This window comes from Oncorhynchus kisutch, linkage group LG6, assembly GCF_002021735.2.
Source record: "Oncorhynchus kisutch isolate 150728-3 linkage group LG6, Okis_V2, whole genome shotgun sequence".
Lineage (NCBI taxonomy): Eukaryota > Metazoa > Chordata > Actinopteri > Salmoniformes > Salmonidae > Oncorhynchus > Oncorhynchus kisutch.
This window is the reverse complement of record NC_034179.2, coordinates 61,191,733-61,217,780: the sequence shown is the minus strand read 5'-3', so window position 1 is coordinate 61,217,780 and position 26,048 is coordinate 61,191,733. Positions and strand designations below refer to the sequence as shown.

The following is a 26,048-nucleotide window of genomic DNA, read 5'->3' as shown; positions in this document are numbered from 1 at the left end:
CCTCTGAAAAATGCTTTCTTGCCTAACATCATTATTTGGAAACGGTATATTGATTATATTTTTGTTCTATGGAGGGGTGATGCAAAACAGCTCCAGGCATTCCATGCTTTTCTTAACTCCTGTTCTGATCATTTGAGATTTACTATGCTATCTGATACACGTCAAATCAGTTTCCTTGATCTTCTGATCTTGTGTGAAGATAATGTTCTATTCACTGATCTTTACAGGAAGCAAAACGCAGCATCATATGACGCAAAATGCATCATACTGGATAATTTCTGTATTTTGAAAGTTACATATCTTGACAACTTGATTGCTGATAAGCAACACACAAAAATGGGACTACGTCAACAATGGACTAATGAAACAAATACCAAAAGATTTGAGGTGGAATTTTCCTTTAATATTAACTTTTGCAGAGTTAAGCATTTCTTGCAGTAAAAGGATACACCAAATGTAGGCAACATTTTTACTCAGGAACAGGAATGGAGAAATATGATTTCATTCTTTCAGTTTTCATCTTGAGAGAATGCGAATGTGCGAATGTAGATACCATCTGTAGAGGTGTTATCTTTATCAGCATGATAAAAGCGGATAGTTTTTCAACCAAATAAAATATGTATCCAAGCAGTTTTCTATTTCCTTTACAACCGGTAATTTTGACATTTTGCACAGAAAAAATATTTCCCGTTTTTGTTGTTGTTGAGTTATTGCATTTTCTCCCTGGTAAATAAACGTATTTGCTCTGCAAAAAGAAGCATAGAAACTTTACCGATTTCAACTAGATTGAAGCATTCACATTCGATCCATTTTTTACATTATTCTGGTGAGCAAGGGATTATTTACTCTTCTGGCTCAACATATGACAGAAGAGAAGCTGCATGTATCTAATTATAGACAAGTTGACTAACAAATAGCCTACCAAAATCTCTCTAACCAAAATTATAAGCAGAAACAAATCTAAATCAGGCAAAATAAATCCTACACGCCCTGTCCAAAAATCATTCCACCATCTTTGACTAGCCTACAGTGCATTTTCTATATTAGTGGGGTAGGGGCTGTTGCGGAACTCAGAATGTTACTTTATCACAAATAGGCTAGTCGTGTTGCGGATGGGTTATTAGCAATTGCGGGCGGGTGTTGAAAAAAACCCAGCTAACTCGCGCATCACTAATGTCGTGCCTCTACAGCCACCTACTGGTATTCACAGAACATCACAGTTACTTCCCTCATTTTGGACATCAAGAAACACTGTTCCACAGGTTGGTGTGCAGTGTTTGTAAATTGCTGTAAATAATACACTCAGGGAGTTATTTTTCCATTTATTAAAAATCTCAGATTTTGAAGCAGCACAGGGTGATATTGTAGATGTTGTCTTCTGGAGAACACAGGCATTCTGACAAAATGGTACAATTACATCAAAACAATGAAATCATACATCAACCAATGTGTCAAGTTAAGCTGGTGAATGTGTGTGTGTGAAATCAAATTGTATTTGTAAACAACAAGTGTAGACTAACAATGCTTACTTACAGTACGTGTGCGTATTGCAGCACAGTACAGACTTACGAAAATCACATGATTTCATAAGTGAAATTCCCATGTTTTGCACATGTAACATTTTATTTCCCATAAAAATGCACATGCGAAACCATGTGGTTTTGGAAAAGCTGATAATATTTCATGTGGATTTTCACATGTATTCACATTTTTACAAAAAAAAGTTGTTAGGAACATCAGAAAATAGCCGCAGTGTTCTCCACTCAGATATTTGACACAGTTTGGCATTGTGTGTATGTTTATTTATACAGTAAATACTATTCAACATGTTATTACCTGAGATTTGAACTCACAACCTCTTGGTTCACGGCATGCCAATCTTCTTGATGCACCACCCTGTCTATGTCACTTTTTTAATATCACCTGTATTCCTACACTAAACTTAAAAGTAAATCTCAGCTTTTGTATAATACACTCAATATATATATATACTTTTTTATTTATATTTATCATAGTGATTCAGGAGTAACATTTAAACAGAAAACCCTCAAATTGCTGAGAAAATACTGATTCATTTATAACTAAAATAGCAGATGTATTATAGGTAATGAATGTGTCGGGGATATTGTGGAAATTCTACACAGGGACATACATCTTAAATTAATAATTTCTAACACAGGGACACAGTCCATTTTAAATGAACATTTTATTAATCAGCACGCTGGGGAGGTTCCAACCAATTCAATGCACCAAGTACACATGTCAATCAGGAGCTCCACCTGGGGCAGTCCCGTTAGTTCTCTTCTATACAGACAAGTTATATTTGCATGATTTAGCTTATTCATTATTCATAATAAATGTTTGCTTCCTTCATGTGACTGACCAATACTGGGTCAGGCATGTGACAGACAAATACCTCGAGAGGCTTCTTCTCTCTAAGCTGAGGCCCTGTGATATCCCTTTCTCAAAGCAAGGTTCTTGGCGTAACCGCCAAATTGCAGATACTGATAGTGAGGATTCGTTCAATAAGTCACTTGCATGAACACATGCATTGGTTATTAGAAAAGCACAAACTTAAAAAGTTCCATCGCAGGGTCTTCTGAGAATGCTACAGATTTTGTGGCGCAGCATGAAGATCAGCGTAATGCAAAACGTGAGTTCAAATTCCCGGTTCGTTTGTACTGAAAAGTCAGTACTAAGTGATCAGGTGAAATGTAATCATACTGACTAAAGATTAGTAAAACACGTTTTTACACATTTTAGGTGAACAGCACACCACTTACTTTAAAAACCCCATACAATTTAATGAATTCACTTACAAAAAGCCATATGTGAAATAGCTATTTTCACATGTTGAGCTGAAATGTTCACTTCAAAACAAATGAGACACATGAGGTCAGTTGTTCACATGTTTTCACATACCTTCAGAAAGTATTCACACCCCTTGACTTTTTCCACATTTTGTTGTGTTACAGTGGGCTATATACATTTAATTGTCTTTTTTTGTTGTTAATGATCTACACAAAATACTCTGTACTGTCAAAGAGATTTAAAAAAAAAAAAAATACCACATATATTGATTAGATAAGTATTTAACCAACTGAGTCAGTCAATACATGTTAGAATCACCTTTAGCAGCGATTACATCTGTGAGTCTTTCTGGGTAAGTCTCTAAGAGCTTTTCACACCTTGATTGTGCAACATTTACCCATTATTCTTTTCAAAATTCTTCACGCTCTTTCAAATTGGTTGTTGATAATTTCCAGGTCTTGCCATAGATTTTCAAGCAAATTTAAGTCAAAACTGTAACTAGGCCACTCAGGAACATTCACTGTCTTCTTGGTAAGCAACTCCAGCCTTGTGTTTTAGGTTATTGTCCTAATGAAAGGTGAATTAATTTCCCAGTATCTGGTGAAGAGCAGACTGAACCAGGTTATCCTCTAGGATTTTGCATGTCCTTAGGGAAGTGTACGTTATTTATAGTAAGGGTTACCTGGAAAAAAATCTGATCTCTGAAATGAGAACGGTTGGCACTCCCTTCAAGCAAAATATATTTTAACTAAACCCTCCCTGAACACTTGAAAAAAACAAGTAACCCTCCCCTATACCCCAAATAATTAAAACATACAGCGCATTCAGGAAAGTATTCGGACCCCTTCACTTTTTGTTACGTTACAACCTTAGTCTAAACCTTAGTCTAAACCTTAGTCTAAACCTTAGTCTAAACCTTAGTCTAACATTTTTTATTTTATTTAACCAGGTAGGCCAGTGGAGAACAAGTTCTCATTTACAACTGCGACCTGGCCAAGATAAAGCAAAGCAGTGCGACAAAAACAACACAGAGTAACACATAAACAAACATGCAGTCAATAACACAAAATAAAAGAAAAATATAAAAATATATGTAGTGTGTGCAAATGTAGAAGACTAGGGAGGTAGGCAATAAATAGGGTAGTACAGTCGTGGCCAAAGGTTTTGAGAATGACACAAATATAAATTTTCACAAAGTTTACTGCTTCAGTGTCTTTAGATATTTTTGTCAGATGTTACTATAGAATACTGATGTATAATTACAAGCATTTCATAAGTGTCACAGGTTTTTATTGACAATTACATGAAGTTGATGCAAAGAGTCAATATTTGCAGTGTTGACCCTTCTTTTTCAAGACCTCTGCAATCCGCCCTGGAATGCTGTCAATTAACTTCTGGGCCACTGATGGTAGCCCATTCTTGCATAATCAATGCTTGGAGTTTGTCAGAATTTGTGCTATTTGCTGCTATGAGTGCGGTGAGCCGGGGCACCTCGCGTGGAGATGTCCTGGCTGGGAGGAGGCCATGCCATCCGCATCCACCAGCTCTGGGGTAACCCGGATGGCGAGTTACGTCACCTCCTGTTGGGCGCACACAGAGACGGCCACTCCGATGGTTCCTGTACGAATCGATGTCATCGACACCAGCGCTCTGCTGGACTCTGGCAGCATGGTGACCCTGGCCCACCCGCAGTGGCTCACATGGGGCCCGAGTCGGACCCGGAGGAGGGAGACGACCCCGCTCCGGCAAGCAAGCCACCGTGCCTCAGGCTCCCCTTTATGGAGGTGGAGGCCCTAGACGGACCTCCCGACACTGGAATCCTCACGGGTCAGTTCGGGACAGCCCAGTTAGAAGACCCCAATCTCCAGAACGCTAGGGGCCAGGTGATTGCAGTGGATGGCGCACTGTTACCTGGGGTAAGTGATTGGCGCTACCCCCACTACGCAATCAAGCATCATTTATTGTATCAGGTAGCAAAGCATAATGGGGAGGCAAAAGACTTGTTCCTCATACCCAGCCAGTATGTCAGGACTGTGTTGCAGCTTGGCCACACGCACCTGCTTGGGGCACACCTGGGGATGGAGAAAACCAGGGAGCAGATCGAGAACTGGTTCCACTGGCCCGGAGTCAAGCGCGCCGTGTAGGACTACTGCCGTAGTTGCCCGGAGTGCTAGATCACAGCTCCGGGGTTCTCCGAGGTGCCGGGGCACACGGATCTCGTGGAACATCATATCCACACCCGTCCAGGAGAAAAAGTGTGTAAACGGCCATACCGGATACCATAAGCCCGGAGGGTGGTGGTCCAGCGGGAAGTGACGACAATGTTAGAAATGGGGGTACTGGAGGAGTCACACAGTGAGTGGTCTATCAACATAGTGCTGGTTCCAAAACCAGACGTAACCGTCCGCTACTGTAATGACTTCCGGGGCCTGAACGAGGTCAGTAAGTTCGATGCCTACCCCATGCCCCAGGTGGACGAACTGATCGACCACTTGGGGATGGCGAGAGACGTCAGCACCTTGGACCTGACGAAGGGGTACTGGCAGGTGCCACTGGCAGGTGCCACTGGCAGCGGCCTCCTGGGAGAAGACTGCCTTCTTCACCCCAGGGAGGGGGGGGGCTATACCACTACCGGGTTCTGCCTTTCGGGCTCCACGGGGCACCAGCGACCTTTCAGTGACCGCGTCCTGCGGCCGCACAGTGAGTACGCCGCTGCTTATCTGGATGACATAATTGTGCACAGTGACAGTTGGGAGTCACATGTTTGCAGGTTACAGGCCGTGGTGGATGCGCTAAGGGATGCAGGTCTGACCGCGAACCCCCACAAGTGCAAGCTGGGCTACGCCGAGGTGGAGTACCTGGGCTATCAGATCGGGAGGGGCAATGTGAAACCCCAAGAAAAAATTAAAATAAAAATCGCTGCCATTAGGGGATGTCCGGTCCCCCGAACCAAGTGTCAGGTGAAGTCATTCCTGGGGTTAGCAGGGTATTACAGTAGATTTGTACCTAACTTTGCCGCAATAACTTCTCCCCTCACAGACTTAACAAAGGCACGACTACCCCAGACAGGGCGATGGACAGAGGACACAGAGGCGGCGTTCCTGGCCCTGAAGGATGTGCTATGTTCGCACCGGGTATTCTCAAAAAACCTCCTGGTCCAGACAGACACGTCTGACACAGGGGTAGGGGCCGTTTTGTCCCAAGAGCAGGAAGGCGAGGAGCAGCCCATCATGTATGTCAGCAGGAAACTCCTCCTGAGGAAGAAAAAAATACTTGGTTGACGAGAAGGAGTGCCTCGCCGTGAAGTGGGCACTGGACACCCTCAAGTATTACCTCCTCGGGAGGAAGTTCACCCTGATCACTGACCATGCCCCTCGTGTGGATGGCAAGAGGTAAGGACACAAATGACCGTGTCACCTGCTGGTTCCTGTCCTTACAGCGATTCTCTTTCTCTGTCATCCACAGGTCGGGTGCCCCGCACGGCAATGCGGACACCCTATCCAGGAGGGATGCAAACTTATCCCTTAGCATGCCTCCCTTCCAGACAGCTCTAAGTGGAGGTAATTAGAGGAAAGGGCCAACCAGCTGTGGAGGCCAAATAAAAGGAGCATGGTGGCACACTGCGAGAGAGACCGGGGAGAGACCGACACCAAGCCACAGTAGAGAAGAAAGACCGAGCCAAACCTAAGTGATTTTCTTTGTTATGTTTATTTTCTGTGTTAGTAAAGTTGTTTTTGCGGACTAAAGCCTCCCCGTCTGTGTCGATCTCTGCACACTAAACCCAACACCCCACGGTTTACCACAAATGTAATTTACACATCCTGTACACGTATGTTCATAAATTCATCATCTATGGAAAATCATTTTACAGAAAAATTCCCCCTAATCTGCACTGGATACTTTTTTTGTCAAGCAGGCATGATGAATAATCAGTATGTTTAAATCACTTTGCATTATGAGTAAAGTGTTAGACATCACGGTTGACCTCAATGGCAAAAAATGTTAATTACAGACTTGAATGCTGTCTGTTACTTTTCTCGCCAAACGTTCACTTGTCACTTTGAATCTGTAACATGTGAGATGAATTGAGTCAACAGGAAGCAGGGTGTAACTCATGTTTTTATTCCAAACTGCCGTCTAAGGGGACTGAGCAATGGAGGATGGAGAAGGGGCTATGTCATACCACATCATCATACCACAACTTGCACCTTATAGCTCTGTTGCCACGGTAATCAAAACAGACCATTTCCTCGTGTCGAGTGAGAGGCTTGTGGTTAGAGCAGGGTGCGATGATGAGTGGCGCCTCAGAAGAGGAAATCACAGATAAAGGGGAAGATGAGATGAGAAAGCTGGACAATTAGGTATGTGTACTTTTCTGTTTATTTGCATAGATATTTTATTATCCATGTTGAGCAGAGTTATTGTTCTCTAATTGAATGAAATCGCTAGAGACTTTTTCATCGAGAACTGACAACTTACTGGGTATGAGACTGAATGGCAATGGGAAGCAATGGGAGAGTTTAGTGTGCTACAGTACTACAAGCAAAACAAAGTAATCTGATTAGCTGGATGCCTCTCTCTCGTTTTCACTCTCTCACTTTATTTCTAATTTTCTTTCTCTCTACCTCTCTCTATTACTCTCGCTTTCCCACTATTTATATATTTCTCTGTCCCCCTCTCTCGCACACAGACATGATGATAGGGGCTCTGATTTCCCTTGCCCTGTGCCTTCCTCACCTCTTCGCCACTCTTGTCCTCCATTCCACCATTGCGGCTTCACCGAGCGCCACAGAAACCACAACATCAGTTCTAGACCTTAGTATCAGCACTCCAACATCAGACCCCCTGATGCTTCCACTCTCCACAACTGAAAACCACCCTGGTAGGACTAGTGGAACGGCTAAAACACAATTGAAGAAAAGCACTCGCTTAGCAGCTGTCAACAACTCAGGCAGAACGACTCAAGGAAGAGGCATTCTCAGAACAGGAACTGCCACTTACGCCACCACAGCCGTACAGAAGAGCAACAGGCACACAACTGCAGGAGACTTGAGGAAGGAAACAGAGAGCCACAATCACCATGAGACTCTTCCCTTCAGCAGACACACAGCCTCACCCACAACTGACCACCCCAGCACCACCACTCTCCCCAGGGAGGAAGGGACTGGGTATCATGACAGCAGCAACATTGAAATAGCCAGAGAACTGAACACACCAAATTCCATAGATACTTGGGCTGCTGACACCAGTAATGACTCCAGGCTAGCGAAGCCACACTTAGACAGATCACAAGCAGCAGACCAGCACACTGCTACACAAGGACTAGAGACTGCTTCAGGAGATTACCACACAACACAGAGAGACTTCTTCACAATCACCCCAACTAGTAGAGCGTCAGGTTTGAACAGAGGTAAACAAAGTAAGGCCAACAGCGTCGCAACAACAACGACGGTTTCACCTACGTACACAGTCACACGTCCTGGTTTGTATGAGCACATGACCGTGACTTACAGGGCTACCGGCTACAAAACACAACCTGACGACACAAGCCAGTCTAAGGACTACACCACAGCCACAGTTTCAATCCCCCATGCTGACAATAGCACAGCTCCATATATCAATGCAAACACATTTACAGATAATAACACAGACAACTACACAGACACACTTTCATACAGTAATACCACAACCTCTAATCATTGTAACACAACAGTACATTTGAATAAGAAAACTCATACTCATTCCCTCGGATACAACCACACAATCTCAGGCTATGACAACAGGCTGAACAACACAACTGAAAACAATGTGCATCATCGTCCTGAGTGCGGAGAGGCAGATGAAAGGTCCCCACCATTGTCTCCTGGCTCTACTAGACTGGTCTGTTTCATTGTTCTGTGGGCTCTGGGATTGACTGCTTCGGTCTTCCTTGGTCTCACTGTCTTCCTATCGGTGCGTTTGTCAGTCCAGAGAGAGAGGGAGAGGAGAGTGAGGAGAGGAGGAGAGAAGGTGTCAGGGGTGGATCTGGAGAATCTGTGGGTTGACCAGATATCATCGGTGGAGGAGAGGGTGGAATTCTGGTACGCCAACGGCTCCACCATGGGACCCGGCCATAAACTGAGGGAGAGAGGGAGGGAGAGGGGGAGGAGCGAGCAGGGGAGGCAGAAAGGGGTAGAGTGTGACAACCTGTGGACTCAACCCAAAGTGACACTGGAGGATATCACTGATTTCTGGTATGCAAATGGAAGCGCGATACCAGAAGAAACTACAGACCAAACATTTTTGGAGACCTGCGTATGATTCAGTTTTTTGTACTACAGTGCTACAATTTACCTGGAATTACTTTGGAGAGAAATGTTCATGCTTAGTTCACCAATTCCACGGCAGATTTGAAAACTATAATCCTGACAGAGTTGAAACATTTCCAATATGAATTGATAATCTGTATGTTTATTGGCTGTAACAAAAGTATAAGATCTACATAAGTCTACTGAAAGACAGATTAAGCCTGGGTCTGATCAGAGAGAGAGGAATAGAGAGAGAGAGATTAGAACAACATGTCTAACTGGAAATAACACTTGATAAGAGAGTTCCCATTTTAAGACAATTCAGACCTTGTTAGTGACACATCATCGTCATGTGTCAAACAGCAACGAAGAGAAAGGTGCCATTTCTACAAACACACCGAGACAAATACTGTTGACTCCTAATACTGTACATGCACTGTTATCAGGAGCTAGTCAAATAAAAATGATTGGTGAACTGCACTGGGCATAAACAATTTAGCTTAATTTATCTGACTGACACGTTTTCATGCGTACTGTATTCCAGATAATAGCTTAGTTAAGGTCTTATTATAGATAAGCTGTTTAAATACAATTTGATTTGAAAGGTGTATGTCACATTCACGTGTTTAGCAGATGTTATTGCAGGTGTAGCGAAATGCTTGTGTTTCTAGTTCCAATAGTGCAGTAATATCTAACAAGTAATATCCACAATCTAAAGTAAAGGAATGAATTAAGAATATATAAATATTTGGACGAGCAATGTCAGAGTGGCATAGACTAAGATACAGTAGAATATGATAGAATATAGTATTTACATATGAGATGAGTAATACAAAATATGTAAAAGTGGTCAGTGCGGGGGGGGTGGGGGGATGCTCCCGTGCTCCCTCTGCTGTTTCCTGAAGTCTGCGATCAGCTCATTGGTTCTGCTGACGTTACGTGAGAGGATATTTTCCTGGCACCACACTCCCAGGGCCTTCACTTCCTCCCTGTAGGTTGTCTCGTAATTGTTGGTAATCGGGCCTACTACTGTTAGGTGATCTGCAAAATTGATGATTGAGTTGGAGGAGTGCATGGCCACGTAATCATGGGTGAACAGGGAGTACAGGAGGGGGCTGAGCACGCATCCTTGTGGAAACCCAGTGTTGAGGATCAGCGAAGTGGAGGTGTAGTTTCCTACTTTCACCACCTGGGGGCATCCCGTCAGGAAGTCCAGGACCCATTTGCACAGGGCGGAGTTCAGACCCAGGGCCTCGAGCTTAATGATGAGCTTGGAGGGTACAATGGTGTTTAATGCTGAGCTATGTCAATGAACAGCATTCTTACATAGGTATTCCTCTTGTCCAGATGGGATAGGGCAGTGTGCAGTGCGATGGTGATTGTACAGTCTGTGGACCTATTGAGGCGGTAAGCAAATCGAAGTGGGTCTAGGGTGTCAGGTAAGGTAGAGGTGATACGATCCTTGACTAGTCTCTCAAATCACTTCATGATAACAGAAGTGGGGGGGCGATAGTCATGTAGTTCAGTTACCTTTGCTTTCTTGGGTAGACGAACAATAGTGGACATCTTGAAGTATGTGGGGACAACCGACTGGAATAGGGAGAGATTGACTATGTCCTTAAACCCTCCAGCCAGCTGGTCTGCGTATGCTCTGAGGCTAGGGATGCAGTCTGGGCCGGCAGCCTTGTGAGGGTTAACACGCTTAAATGTCTTACTCACATCGGCCACGGAGAAGGAGAGTCCACAGTCCTTGGTAGCGGGCCACATCGGTGGCACTGTGTTATCCTCAAAGCGGGCGAAGAAGGTGTTTAGCTTGTCTGGAAGCAAGACGTCCGCGACATGGCTAGTTTCCCCTTTATAGTTCGTGATTGTCTGTAGACCCTGCCACATACGTCCCGTGTCTAAGACGTTGAATCGTGAAGCCGTTGACTCCACTTTGTCTCTATACTGATGTTTTGCCTATGATTGCCTTACGGAAGGAACTGAATGCCTTCAACTGGAATATGTGTATTCCACATTTAACACAACCCCTCTGAATCAGAGAGGTGCGGGGGCTGCATTAATCGACATCCACGTCTTCGGCACCCAGTGAAGGAATAACTATACTGTTTGTATTCAGCCATATTCCCAATCACCTTGCATGGTTATATGCGATGGTTTTGGGGTAATGCGGTTTCTGGTTATGGTAGGTTTTAATACTTACAGTGTGTACAACATCTCCTATACACTTCCTGATAATCCCACTCCCCGTATCAGTGTATTTATTTGTCTATGTTGTTCTCGGAGGCTACCTGGAACATATCCCAGATTCTGATTGGTCAGACCAGCGTTGAATAGTCCTTAGCACGGGTACTTCCTCTTTGAGTTTCTGCCTATAGGAAGGGAGGAGCAAAATGGAGTCATGATCAGATTTGCCAAAGGGAGGACAGGGAAGGGCCTTGTAGGCATCCCAGAAGTTGGAGTTGAGTGTTGAAGGTTGAGTACTACAGGCAATGTTTTGATAGAACTTCGGTAATGTTTTCCTCAAATTTGCTTTGCTAAAATCCTCAGCTACAATAAATGTGGCCTTAGCATATGTGGTTTCCAGTTTGCATAAAGTCCAGTGAAGTTCTTTGAGGGCCGTCGTGGTGTCGGCTTGAGGGGGAATATACAGGGCTGTGACTATAACCAAAGAGAATTCTGTTGGGAGGTAATACAGTTGGTATTTGATTGTGAGGTATTCTAAGTTAGGTAAAAAAAAAGGACTTGAGTTTGTGTATGATATCACAATCACACCATGAGTAATTAATCATGAAACATACAACCCCACTGACTGAACGGACTCAGAGAGTATATTCCGAGAGAGCCATGAGTATGTTACAATCCCTGATGTCTCTCTGGAAGGAAATCCTTGCCCTGAGCTCGTCAACTTTATAATCCAGAGACTGAACATTAGCGAGTAATATACTCAGAATCGGTGGGTGGTGTGTGCACCTCCTGAGTCGAACTAAAAGTCAGCTCCGAGTATCTCTTTTCCGCCAGCAGAGTTTTGGAACAGCCTCTTGGATCAGAGGAGGATCCGATTCGGGAAGGTCTTATTCCTGGTCATAATGCTGATAATGCTGGGGAGTTACCACCACTCTAATATCCAAAAGTTCTTCCCAGCTGTATGTTATAACACAAAACATTTCTTGGGCTAATAATTAAAGAAATAACACAAAAAAATATATATTATACTGCAAAGTTTCCTAAGAACTTGAAGCACGACAGCCCTATACGTCTATCCACCGCTTACGATTATCCCTGCATAAACAGAATATTCCTAAATGTACCCATGATACAAATCATGTAAAACAACAGTGAACGGAATAAGATGTTTACATGCCACATTATCCAGTCTACGATCAGCATATCCCAGGCATCTTAACTGGGTTTCTCATAACTGGGATACACGTTTATTCGGGTTGTTGTAAACAGGAATACTTGTGTATCCCAAATAATAACGGAATATTGGTGTGCATGTGAACATGGTGACTGGAATCGACTATAGGACTACCTCAAAATTGATAATGGATCGGGCCATTTGATCAATAATGTAGAGCTGTAAATACAGTAGAAAATCTACCCCTCTAGAATGTAATACCCGACCAGCTGAAGTTTGACATATAATGTCCCAAGATGTGAAAATAACATGGACTGACATAATAAAATGGCATTTTCATCATACTCTCTCTACTTTGAATTCTCACGTTTTGACAACTTACGCCCTTTGACTGCCAGCTCCCCATACACACACACATACACACACATACACACACACACGCACGCACACAAACACAAACCCATGCACACCGTCAAGCACACACACATCCAAGTAGGCCTGTGTGTAGGCGTGCAAACACACCCTGGCTCAAACATTTCAACACACACACACAGATTCTTCGTAGGACCAACTTCTCCTTTTTCCTTAAGAAAATAAGCACATGACACAGTAAACCAAATGAAGCTGCTCTTAAGTTACTTGGCATCTCCCCACCTATCCACCTCTCTCTCTTTAGTAGTTAACAAAACTGTTTTACGGAGAATTTGATACTCTTGACGGGAAGAGATAGAGAGAACCAACTAGAGAGAATAAGGGAGGGGTGAGAGAAAGGAGGGAGTGAACAGGAGGGAGGGACAGAGGAAGAGAGCGAGAGAAAGGTGCTTCATACAAGTACTAGTGCAGGGGACGTCATCCACACAGTACACGAGTTAAAGCCTAATGCCTTTATGGTGGATTGATCATTTCAAACCCAACCGTTCTCTCCCAGCAACGTGTGGGTAAGTAAGATTGAAAGTCTCGTGGCACACATTGATATATGTCTGATCTAAACAGACACTGATCTGGATAATAATCGACAGAATATGACTTTGTGACTGTGTGAGGAGGCAAGAAAAAGGAGGGAAAGAGATGTTTCAAAAACGCAATCGGAGGAACTTTCATAGGCTTGTGTTACATTTACTGACATGCTATTGTAGTAAGAGGGTCCTCCTAATGTACCTCTTCATAATTCCTTTTAAATACATTTTTCAATTTCTTAAAAAATATATATAAATTGGTCTCTAAGTCTTCATTTTATCATAGTTTTTATTTATTTATCATTTTTAAGACAGGCCTACTTGCTTTTAGTCACTAATTTATAAACCAAATTAAAATGGATGGTGACATCACGGACAAGAATAAACAACAAGAAGTGGTGTTGGTAACTTCCTTAATTTTGTAGGCGTGTACTAAGCAAGCATTTTAAATCTACAGCGGTCCAGACAGTGGATGCTGTGAGGAGGTAAATCTATTTATACAGTACATGTGGGAATGTACACATAAAATAACCTCTCCATTCCTTCTTCCATTTCTTCCTTTACCCTTCAATCTATCCTTTTCTCTATAGGTCTCGTGACTTTTTTGGTTCACCGTTGCTGCAATCTCTCACGCTGCACCTGAAATAGACAGCTGACATACAGAAAAGTAAAGTGAAGTGCAGGGGGAGGAGAAAACGGAAGAGCGAGAGAGGAAGAGAAGGGTTGTGTCTTTCCGGCCTATTTGCACACAAGTACACCCTAGTTAACCACAAGCCCAGCAACCAGGAGAGACAGCAAGAGAACAAAAGTTTGACTACGTAAATGCACTTCAAATGCTTAACACTCAGTCAAACCTTAGATTATTAACAAGAGCAAGGCCTGAAAGAAAGGGAAAATTCGAGAGCAGTGAAGATCAAAGCCTGACACAACCCTAGTCAAACCAAGAACCTCGGTAGCTGATGACAGATACTGCTTTTCTTTTCTAGAATGTGAATTTTTCTCCTCTAGACTTGTAAAACAAACCTGCAATACCTTTCAAGCCACAAGGCTGTCACTGACGCACCTCAGAGAGAGGAAGACAAACACAATCTGAGAGAGGTCAGCAAAACCCTTTAGTGACTGTTGACCTCCGTGACCCCTCTCAGTTCTTGCCCAGTATGGAGTGGGTACGACTGATGCTCGGGGCTATGCTCCTCTCCCTCTCTCTGCCCAGTCTCCCTGCCCAAGATAATGTCCCCATCACCGTACCTGAATATGGCATGGCAGCACCTACTACTGAGGACGGCACGATGGCAGCCTCTTCACCCGAGGCCACCACCAAGACAACGACTGCTCCTGTGGTCGTCACTACAGCACAGCCTGTCACTGAAATCACCCTGGTAACTTCTGTTCCAGTACTTATCATAGATAACATCACTATAGTACTAACAGACCCTGAGATCACAACCGTTCAGGAGCCCACCTCTGATGCACCAACTACTACTTCAGAGGCTGAGACGATGACACCATCCCCTGTGATCACTGAAGGGCCTGTAGATACGACCACTCCACCTGGCCCTAAATCCACCCTCTCCCAAGACGTCCTGACTACCACCTCTTATCTCCCAACCACATCCCAGGACCACCTGACTTCTGTTATCCCAGTCGGGCCCCTCCACACCACCCCTCATCTGACGAAGGACTCCTTTACTACACCTGAACCTATCCACACTGCCTCAGAGAGTACTGCCAGCCACACAGAGGGACTTACCCAAGCACCCGCCTCCCCATCGGTCAACAGCGCTCCCAGCCATTTCACAACCCCCGCTACGACCTCCACCTCCACAGATCATGACTCTACGGTGGGCAGGGTCAAGCGAAGTCCGCTCAGCTTGTTCTGGATCATCATTGCCAGTCTCCTGGTCTGTGTTATATTCCCGGGCATGGTCTACTGCATATATCTGGGCCTCAGACGAAAGAGGCAGTGCCGCACAGAGTACTTTGGGTCCGGCGTCCGGAACGGGAAGAGTTCCAAGTGGAAGAAAGGAACAGAGGAAGATGCCTGGGCGGGGCCAGTGAAGCTAGGGGGCGGGGACAGGGAGGAGGGTGAGGGCGTGGAGGAGGGAGGGAGCCCAGAGGACAACAAGAGAGAGGGGGCTGGAACAGATGTTGTGCTGAGCACATTCATAGCCAACGAGACCGAGGGAGAGAGGGGTGGGCCTGATGGGGCAGTTGGAGTGGCTGGGAGCAAGGAGGCGGAGAAATGGGAGGAGAAGGAGCCTCTGTTGTACATTGATGAGGGAGTGGAGGAGGTGCTGGAGATAATGGCTCCTCCTTCACTTTCAAAATCTGACTCTGAGAAAAAGACAGGAGGGGGCAACAGAGAGGGGGAAAGTGAAAAGGAGATGGAGAGGGGAGAAGGGAATGGAAAGAAAGAAAATGAGAGTGAAAGAGGTGAGCAGAATGGAGGAGCGGCATTCTGTCTAACGACTGCAGTTTAAAAATAGAACAGTTTTCCATGAAAAAAAAAAGGGGTTCTAGATGATAATTGTAAAGGTTTCTAATATTTTTGTACTACTGAAAAGGCCTTTAACATTGTATTGATCTGTGATTGTGTGCTCTATCAACAAAACAAATGGTTGTGTGTATAGCCATACGTTTTACCAGTTGTATTTTGTATGGTGTTATTTCTTAACCGTTTTCAGTTTAATAAAGTTTTAGGATGTGGAGAGAATGTGCTAGAATGAAGTTGTTGAACTTGACAGAATATGAATACTTTTTGCTTAATCATTTGCTGTCCGCAAATGCACTTTATTTCTGGAACTGCTGGACTCAATAGCACTCAATTCATAGGGAGGAATCTTGACTTCCACTGAAGTTGAATATTCACTTAATCATGCATTGATGTCAATGGGAGACTAAGTGAATATTTGACTTCAGTAGAAGTTAGGATTTGTCTCATAGTTAGGCTTTGATTTTATGTGTTGCCGATTATGGCCACTAGGTGGTGTCTTTCCCTATCTTTATGATCAGAGAACAGTTAAATTATGTAACCTGCAGTAAAGAGCTGGTGTGGTGGTGACGCACAGGCCTTCCGTTCTATTGGTCTGTTTTTGCACAGTTGCATCTGTTGCAAACATCTAGCAGAAAAACAACAGGTACCTCAAGCAGAGATCAAACACAGTTTTTCAGGCAAACAACTAAATCAGGGAAAACCCTCTGCTGTGATGAAACCCACACATGAAACCTAGATATAACAACAACCACTTTTACTAAGATTGATCACTGTAAAGGCAATGTCCTTGGTAGGACATGTTACGTACGTAAGCCAAAATGTTCTATTTTATCCTGGTCAAAACTCCACTACACCCCTCAACCATTTGTTCAGGAAGGGGAGGAAGTGTTGGGGGGAGGGGGGTGCATACAACAGAATCAGAGGAAAAGGAAGAGAAAAAAAATCTGCTACTATGGCAAATGAATGCCTTAAATGTCTCTCTGCTGAATAGGATAATCTGACAGAGAATGTTTGTTTGGAGAGGGAGAATGAGTGTGAGAGAGGAAGGGAGGGCGAGAGAGAGATGTGAGTAAGGGGATGGGGGTGAGGAGGAAGAGGCGATGGAGGAGGGATGGCAAAAATAATGAAAGGAGGAGGGGGAGCGAGAGAGAGAAAGAGAGAGAAGAGAGAGCGGCAACAACACAGTCACATCTGGAAGTTATTGAGAAGAGAAAGAGAGAGAACTGCATTGTAATAGAAAAGAGGGAGAAAGGATAAACAAACTCTAGATGTAGGGATAGACTTATAAAAATGTATCAACTGAGTTAAAGATTTAAGGGAGGACAGTTTATCTAAAGGTTGACAAGAATTCTACAGTGGACAGAGAGAAAGGAATTGAGGAAAAGAAAGAGCGAGCGCAAGAAACTGGAATTCTATCCTAAGAACAATCCATACCGAGAGGGGAGGACGACAAAGAGGGGAAACTCAAATGTAGCTTTTTAATCTGGAGGATCGTTTAAAACAGAACAAAGGGGACTGAATCCAAACATATGTCATTGAGTTGAAATAAAATCAACTCAACAAAGAAGAAGAGCCAAGAGAACAAAAGAGGATTCCCTAGCCTGGAATTTTTCTACTCATTTGTTTGTATATCAAGCCTGTGGAGCCAACCGTCAGACAGGTACAGTAGGCTTAATTAAAACACACACACACGTTAAAGGTCTCCGCCATGGCAGGTATACCTTGACTGTGTATGCATGAATCCTAGTAATGGCATATATTGATTTATGACAATTTGGTTGTCTAAGACTGGGAATAATTTATATTTCATATCATTTACAGCAGAACTTAAGCCAAAGTAGTTTTCTTCTGTAAGTCTGCCTCCATTTATGTCCATTCTAAGTGGTGGACAAGTAAAAATGCATAAAATACTTTGGCATTGTTCACACTACCAACATCAATGTCATTTTTGCTTGACCAAGAAGTCTTCCCCATTTTCAAAGACCGCCTCTTATTGTACATCTATAAACAAACGAAGCACTCCTCTATTTCATTCTGTTCTAAGTATTTTTTAAAGTCTATTCTACCACACTATTCTGCACTCTGGCATCATCATGCCTTTAGAATGAGCTTCACTTCCAGTCGTGTTACGAGTCATGTTTATCCTGTCTGGGGCTGGTCATGGTAACCTTCCACGACCGCCCTACATGAGTTCAATTAGCAAGCACGCACACAATTAGCAGTACAGCAGGAGAAGGGAGGTTCCTTCCTGTGTTCTGAAAAACGGACTTCCTGTGTGTGGAACAGGTCACTTGATTCCACCACAGTGACTGTGTGACTTATCAGACCCATAGGCTAGGGAGCAAGTCCACCATACATACTGAACTGGTTGGCTAAGAACACTACAACACAGGCAAGAACACACCCCCCCCCTGAACTGGTTGGCTAAGAACACTACAACACAGTCACTGACAGCCCCCCCCCCCCACACACAACTAACCACAGACACACCATATAAATACCTTAACAACAAAACTAACCACAATACACAAAACCATCTGCCGCCACAATCACACCTCGAATGTGCTGTATGCCCAAGGTATACTTGAGTAGAGTTAAGTAGATTTCTCAAGTCTTGTCTTGAACTTGTTATAACCCAATTAGCTTGAACTTGATATTAGTATATAGAATACTTTGTTCTCTCTCTGTCAGGATGTCAGCCTCTCGGAGGTGCCTGTGCTGCGTGAAATACCTCATGTTCGTCTTCAACCTCATCTTCTGGGTCAGTACCTTCACATCTCTATCCTTTGGTATGCCTCAGTTTTTAAAAGGCACAATCTGTTTGATTTTCTGCTGTCCAATAGTCATTTAAATAAATGACAGAGTACGCTATACCCATTGTTTGAATCTTGAAGAATATAGATTAACAAACAAAGCGGGAGGGTCCAGGCTGTTTGATATCACAGATGGAGCTTTTAAGCTCCGAATCCAGTTCTGATCTGTTTCTGGTCTTTGTCTAGTCCTGTTTGTGTGGTTCTATTACGGTGTTCTTCTAGCTCTCTTCTTGTCCTGTTCTGGCTCAGTTCTGATCTGTTCTGGCCTGTTCCCTTCTACATACTTACATACCATAAGAGATTGTAAATTCTGGTCTTAAACCAGTCTGATTCCAATCTGGCCTTGTTCTAGTTTTGTTGTGGTCCTGTTTCTATTATGTTCAAGTTTGGTCTATTTATTGGTCTCCCAAATTAATATATTTGTGATCCCAGATTAACGTGAACATTACCTTAGGCTGGGGAACAAGTTCACCATGCACCACGTGTAATGTACAGTATTGGCTAGCAACACTAGGATGTGAATACAAACTCTGAACTAGATATCATAAAGTGCGGGCTATGGATTTATTTATTTTTTAAAGAGAAAAATGGTCATGATAAAGCCTCTGGTTGGCGGCACCAAGACATAAAATGACACTCCAATAACTCTGGGCATATGTTAGTTGGTAGGAACATACGGAAACACGCTCAACAGTAAGACTCCTGCCAGATCTCTACTTATGTAGGTCAAGTAGACAGCATTGATGATTTTCCTCTGTTTTAGCTATTAAAATGCACAACTTATAACACAGGGTAGCCTTGTCTCATCTGTAAGTGCTTTTACACATGTAAACACATACAGATCTGGGATCAGTCACAAAAGGCAGGGTGAGTCCCAATGCAAAAACTTGCTTCCTTTCCCATGTCCTATCTTCTAACTATGGAGGCAACTACTTCTGACAGTTCACCTAGGAATAAACTACCACTTTACGTATTGATATTCACCGTAAGTCACCTTTTGTGTCTCCCGTCTCCTCTGTAGCTGGGAGGGTGTGGCCTGTTTGGAGTGGGAGTGTGGCTATCATTCACCCAGTCCGAGTTCTCCTCCCTCCCGCTGTCTTTTCCCTCACTCTCCGCAGCAAACCTACTTCTGGTCGCTGGAGGCGTCACCATGGTGACAGGCTTCCTGGGTTGCCTTGGTGCCCTGAAGGAGCAGCGCTGCCTGCTGATGACAGTGAGTCCCCATGACATGACAAAACATGGGTCCACCTCAACCATGTTAAATACCTTTACAAGTCAACTTACCACAACACACAAAACCACACACACTCACAGGTCCAAAGGATTAAATATCTAACCCATCTCTCTCTTTCTCTCTCTCCCTCCCTCCTCACAGTTCTTTGTAATCCTTTTGCTCCTGGTCTTGACAGAGGTGACTCTAACCCTGGTCCTCCATATCTTTCACAAAGAGGTGAGTCCAGTCTACCATCCATCTACAATCCTCCTGGCCACTCATAAAGATCCAGTTTCACCCACTAATGTTTAACAACCCCAAATGAGGGTCCTTAGTAAAGTTGTACCACTATATTACCACTAAATTAACAACCAGTGTTTAAAAAAATGATATACCGATACAGAAGACAAAGAGGTGGTACAGACTACATTATAGAAGCCTTCTGTACATCTACATTATCCCCTATATCTGTCTCATATTCTGCAAGTATATCAAAGCCCACAATTCATCTTCATCTCTCTCTCTCTCTCTCACACAGCTGGACACAAAAGCACAGAATGAGTTAAAGGAGGGGATGAAGGGTTACTTGACAGACGAAGGACTGAAGAAGTCATGGGACAATGTGCAGAAAATGGTAGAGGGGGATGGGGGGGTAGGGGAAACCCACCAATCTCTAGTCTGTTACCTTATTTGGTGCTTGTGTCTGTTCAGTGTGGATTTAGTGATAAATCACTTACACTGACTGACGATGATAGTAAGGACTTTCTGATCATACAAAACATCAATAACACCTGCTCGTTCCATGACATAGACTGACCAGGGGAATCAAAGGGGAGGAGACAGATTCAAGGAAGATTTTTAAGCCTTTGTATGTGTGCCATTCAGAGGACGAATGAGGCAAGAAAATATTTAAGTGCCTTTGAACGGGGTATGGTAGTAGTTGCCAGGCGCACCGGTTTGTGTCAAGAACTGCAATGCTGCTGGGGTTTTCCACACTCAAAAGTTTCCCATATGTATCAAGGTTGGTCTTCCAGCCAATTTGACACAACTGTGGGAAGTATTGGAGTCAACATGGGCCAGCATCCCGGTGAAATGCATTGCGTATACTGCCATGGGATGCACGGAGTCGCTTTAGACTGATATAAATCCTTATTTCGTTAAATGATTTTCAATTTGTGTCATTATTTCTCGTTTTGAACTTCTAATATGAGTGGGACGGGTGTGGCTTTGTGAGAACAACACGAGCAGACGCTCACTGATGACAGCACTAATTCAGTTACACACCCGACATCGCCAAAACACCAGGGGTGCGTTCAGTTCACTTGAATGTTTGCTACCTTGTGGAACAGCTTGTACTGAATGCTTCCCCAAAATGTTCTTGAACAGACATTGAGGTACGTTTGCGTTGTTCGGTGGGTGTGCCGGTGTGTGGCTTGAAGCAATGGCTGACGCATTTAAAAGGCAGAAGTGCATTTTGAAGTCAGGACCCAACCCCTCCCTGTTTTTCAACTGGTCGTTCAGTACAGCACAGTTTACGTTCAATTTAACATTCTATTATGTTTCATGTAGTGCACGCAGCCCAGCTATGCGGGTGTAGGCAATCCCGGCCTTAGTGATCATTAATGGGCCATTGGCAGTTTTTTGGGGGGGGGAAATCAGCTAACTTCCTGCATTTCAACACATTTTGGCATGGTGCAGAGAGAAACATTTGCAGTTTTATAATGCTATTCTACACATTTTGTCTTGAGGCTAAGATAAAATGTTGCCGTTTTAAAGCAAACTTCCTGCAATTCTACACGTTTTGCTGATTTATAGCTCTCCACTGGGCACAAACTTCAATTCCACATCTATTCCATGTTGGTTCAACGCAATTTCTTTGAAATAACGTGGAAACAAGCTTGATTCAACCAGTGAGTGCCCAGTGGGCCATCTCACGCTTTTGTTCACATTTTACCATGAGACAGAAACAATTGTGCAGTTGTACAGCTTAATTTCCTGCAAATCTACACATTTTGCCATCATATACTATCTGGGGGACCCCAACCTCCAGGTGGGCCCCCCCAAAAAACAAATAAAAATATTTTTAGGGGGGGTTGGGGGCCCCCTGGAGGTCAGGGGCATGTGCCCTGCATGCCTGTTCTGTAATCCGGCCCTGTCCCCTCTCCCATTTCAGGAAAAAGCTGAATGATGGGCTGGAGAAAGTAACCACTCTCAAATTCATAGAGCCATGGATGCCAGAGGGGTATCCTACAAAGCAAGTTAGATCTACTCAGAGTTTTCTAAAGCTAAACAGCTTCAGTTAGCTTCACATTCCAGCTCAGGCTTCATCCATACTACAGCAGTGGATATTGCTTGGCCGGCTGTAGCTAACTCTAGCAAGCTTGTAACTGCGCGTGCATGTCGCACATGGCTAGCCGAACACCAGACTTTTCATTAACACAATGCTGAAATGTCAATCCATGGGCGAGTCAGTGCCACATTTTCAATTGTGCCGAAACCAAAACGAAAGAAAAGTTATCTTGCAAATTCAGCAGTGTGAAATAGGCTTTTAGAAATGCAGTTATTGTATTTCTTATCGTTAATGCAGTCGTTTGTGTGCTTATCAACTCCATTTTCCCCCACTCCTATCAATAGTTATTAAGTCATACAAAAGTGTTACATTGCGTGAAGTCGCATTCTGTCATTACATTGCCTTCTGTCATTACTAAATGTGCAATTTTATATTTTAACCAAAACATTTTACACACAAAAAACTTTTGATTAATAAAATATTTAACCAGTCGACTTCCTCGAATGAAGGGGACGATGCAATCTTTGCCATAGGGAGGGATCTGGTCCTCAACTTGCGGCTCAGTCATTTCATTCAGGGTAAATGGAGTTAGCCTGAGTTCTGAAGAATTCGTTGCCATAGAAATTTGCCTGGCTAAAAGATGAGCCACGTTCGTATGACCGGTAATACCTAGTTGAACTCAAAGTTGACATAAGCTGCCCCCTAACTCCTTCAACCTGCTTCGTAGTATACCCAACGGAACTGACCATCCATGGTTTTACTTTGTTTATAAACATTGGAGTAAAACAAGCTTATATTTTGGGTGGATCAAAACAGATTGTGGTAAGACAGTTGCACTAAGCTCATGAAGGCATTTATAAGTTATATTCTTCAAGAATCAATGGCTACATAGCATTCATTCATATATATATATATATACAAATATGGATGTAGCAATGCAGATTGACCCTTTAAAGGGCCCTTACTTAACCAGAGTCAGCATGCTATTTGTAGCTGTTCCAGTAGACTTCGAGCCATTGCGCAAACATTAGCTAGCATTGGCTTCCGAAGATACCTTCCTTCATACTGGACAGAGACATAAAAATAGCATCAATGAGTTCATCTGACTCTGCGTAAGTAGAAAAAGGGCCAACATCTGGCACTATCGCTTTAAATCTCCTTGATTGGCTAGAAATGTACCTACAGCATCAGTGAATCTGAAGGGCTGTGCAGTTGCTGATCCAGGGACACATTTTTAGAGGCACATTTTCAGACAAACTAACTAAGGATCTGACAGAGTCAGAGACTAACAACTATGCAATATTTGTTTCTAAGTTCAAGTGCTGCGGCGTCACCAACAAAACAGATTGGTACCTCGTGGTCAATGGAACGCTCCCCTTTTCCTGCTGCTCCGGTGGGATGGACCAATGTGTTGAAGAATGGATCGAGGTCAGACCACTTCTTAAATGTAGGGGGGGGGGGGGGGGGGGGGGGTCAGGGGAGTCAAGGTTCAACAGGCTGCGCACAAGACATTTCCCAGCTGCCTACAGGTCTTGCTAACAGAGTCCAGATCTGCACGTGTGCTCACACTTACATGAGTGTAAAGAATGACATGACTGTGACAATACAATTTATTTTCTCGACTGCATTCTTTCAACACCCAATTCTCATCAACATATTGCTCTGCTTCTCTCCAACATCTGTCCTCCACTCTTCTTCCCCCCTACCCAACCCCCATCTCCCTCTCTGTCCCCCAACCTCCCCTACTTCTCCTTTGCCCTTTTCTCTTTCCCATTTCCCTCTCCTCCTTTCCCTTTGTCCTTCTCTCTTCCTGCATTTTCCTCTTCCCTCTCTCAGCCATGTTATCAGAAGGCCAGACAGTGGCTCCTGGACAACATCCCCTCTGTCCTGGTGTTTGGAGTCTGCATTGGTATTGTCCAGGTAATTACAACATACTAATAGATTAATTGATTGATCACAATCAATAAGCCAGGGTTGTCTTCCATCAAGCAGGATCATTGTTAGTCACATAAATTCGATAAACAGCCAGATAAAACTTCACTTGCATGTTTATAAAGAAAGCTTGAATCTTGCAGTGGTGGAAAACATTCAAGTGTCATACTTGAGTAAAAGTAAAGATACCTTAACAGAAAATAACTCAAGTAAAAGTTACCCAGTAAAATACTACTTGAGTTAAAGTAACTGGTTTTAATTCTACTTAAGTGCAGTGGGAGAAAAGGTACTAAATTGTCACACTTGAGTAAAAGTACATGCTATACATTAAATTCCTTATTTAGCAAACTAGACAGCACTATTCTCGTATTATTTTTAATTAAGGACAGAAAGAGGCACACTCCAACATAATTTACACAGTAGTTGTGTTTTGGCAGTCCGCCAGATCAGACAGTAGGGATGACAAAGCGTTATATTCATAGGTGCCATAATTCTGTCCTGCATGAGCATTCTAAATGTAACAAGTATTTTTATGTCAGGGAAAATGTATGAGTAAAAACATGCATTTAGGAATGTGGTTTAGTAAAAGTTGTCAAAAATGTATAGTAAAGTACAGATATCCCAAAAAACTACAAAAGTATTTTTTTACTTAAGTACTTTACACCACTGGAATCTGGGTTATTGAGAATATTGGAGTGTTGTAACATATCTAAAATTGATTAACTAAGAAATATGAGCTACAAATATTAAATAAATAAAAAATCTAATAATTTAGGAAACTTATCTGGCAAACAATTAAATTAATCCAGTTTTGTAAAATATAGGTCACCATTTGTATAACTCAAATACATTCTCTTGTCGTTTCAGATCCTGGCCCTGATTTTCTCCCTTCTGATGTACTGCCAGATCCTCCGTGCTGAGAAGTACCTGGACTGATCTGGGACTGGTCCTTCACAGACAAGAGGCTGAATGAGAGACTCCCTAGCTGGCACAGAGAGTTCATGTAACGTTCCCTTAACGTTTTCCTTTGGTTATTTGAAAAAGAACTTCCCCACAACGATGTGGGAACTAAAAAGTGTTAGCTGGGTCCTGAATGTGAGATAACAGCTGCTTGGAATGGTTTTTCAGAACATTAAATCCAGATCATCCTTGTGTTCAATTCTGTTAAGTTTGAAGTAAATATATTTTAATGAGCACACACATTTGAAGGGTTATTTTCATCTGGATTGATTGTTCTTAGAACACTACATTAAAAACCATGGGGCACATTCCAGGTCATCTTCATTGCAGTCATGTTGCTCAGATCTCACAACGCCTGGAGAAGTGTAATGAAATTGTCTTCTAGAGATCTGATCAACACGACTGCAATACAGCCATGTAGTTATACAGGATAAGGAATGACATTATTTGTAACTATTGGGGACTACATGCTGCTTGTTACTTTTACTAATCAGGCGATACAAATTATATTGTTTAGTTGTGGAAATGTAAAGTGCTTGCTCTGATGCCCATGGACAAGCATTGGGATTTGCCCCAAAGAAACAGTTATAGTATTCTGTTCAACTGCAGCATCTTTTAACCAGAAGTCAAAACTATATATGTTTAAAAGTGAGCCTTATCAAAAGCAAATAAAATGTAAATCCATTGTAATTTGTATATGCTTGTGATGTGGTATTTGTTTTGTGAACTTGCACATTTTGTAAAATACACTTAACCAAATGGATGAATCTCTGATTATGAATGTGGTAATAGTTCAAACAACTTGTTTTCCATATTGTGCGTATGAGGTGTTGTCGGTATGAATTCACTTCTCTTATAGTTCTGAGATGAGCCTATGCTTTCAAATACTTATTTCTGTCCAATAGACAACTGAAGAGGTCAGGGTTCGTCA

At 43.0% G+C, this 26,048-nt stretch overlaps 1 protein-coding gene across 2 annotated transcripts; it reads left to right on the top strand.

The window, feature by feature from the left end:
- The first annotated feature begins 6,945 nt into the window (after positions 1–6,945).
- On the top strand, positions 6,946–25,813 carry tspan4b (tetraspanin 4b). 2 transcript variants are annotated; one of them, XR_004210358.1, is made up of 9 exons: positions 6,946–7,172; positions 7,502–13,397; positions 14,006–17,569; positions 18,601–18,670; positions 19,744–19,935; positions 20,098–20,172; positions 20,474–23,653; positions 24,062–24,145; positions 25,025–25,813. XR_004210358.1 is itself a non-coding variant. In XM_020486181.2 (8 exons), the coding sequence occupies exons 2-8, from the start codon at positions 18,602–18,604 to the stop codon at positions 25,091–25,093; spliced, it is 699 nt and encodes a 232-aa protein (XP_020341770.1). In that variant the 5' UTR covers positions 16,850–17,569; position 18,601; the 3' UTR covers positions 25,094–25,813. The 2 variants fall into 2 exon arrangements, 1 of the variants encoding a protein (XP_020341770.1); XM_020486181.2 differs by lacking the exons at positions 6,946–7,172; positions 7,502–13,397 and having other exon boundaries at positions 16,850–17,569; positions 20,474–20,569; positions 23,540–23,653.
- The last annotated feature ends 235 nt before the right edge of the window (positions 25,814–26,048 follow it).

What these genes read in the sequence shown, in the direction of transcription:
- tspan4b (XM_020486181.2), top strand. Translation starts at nt 18,602, where the DNA reads ATGTCAGCCTCTCGGAGGTGCCTGTGCTGCGTGAAATACCTCATGTTC. An exon ending in TCCATATCTTTCACAAAGAG is followed by an intron (nt 20,173 to 20,473) that starts GTGAGTCCAGTC and finishes TCTCTCACACAG; the next exon opens with CTGGACACAAAAGCACAGAA. An exon ending in GTGTTGAAGAATGGATCGAG is followed by an intron (nt 23,654 to 24,061) that starts GTCAGACCACTT and finishes TCCCTCTCTCAG; the next exon opens with CCATGTTATCAGAAGGCCAG.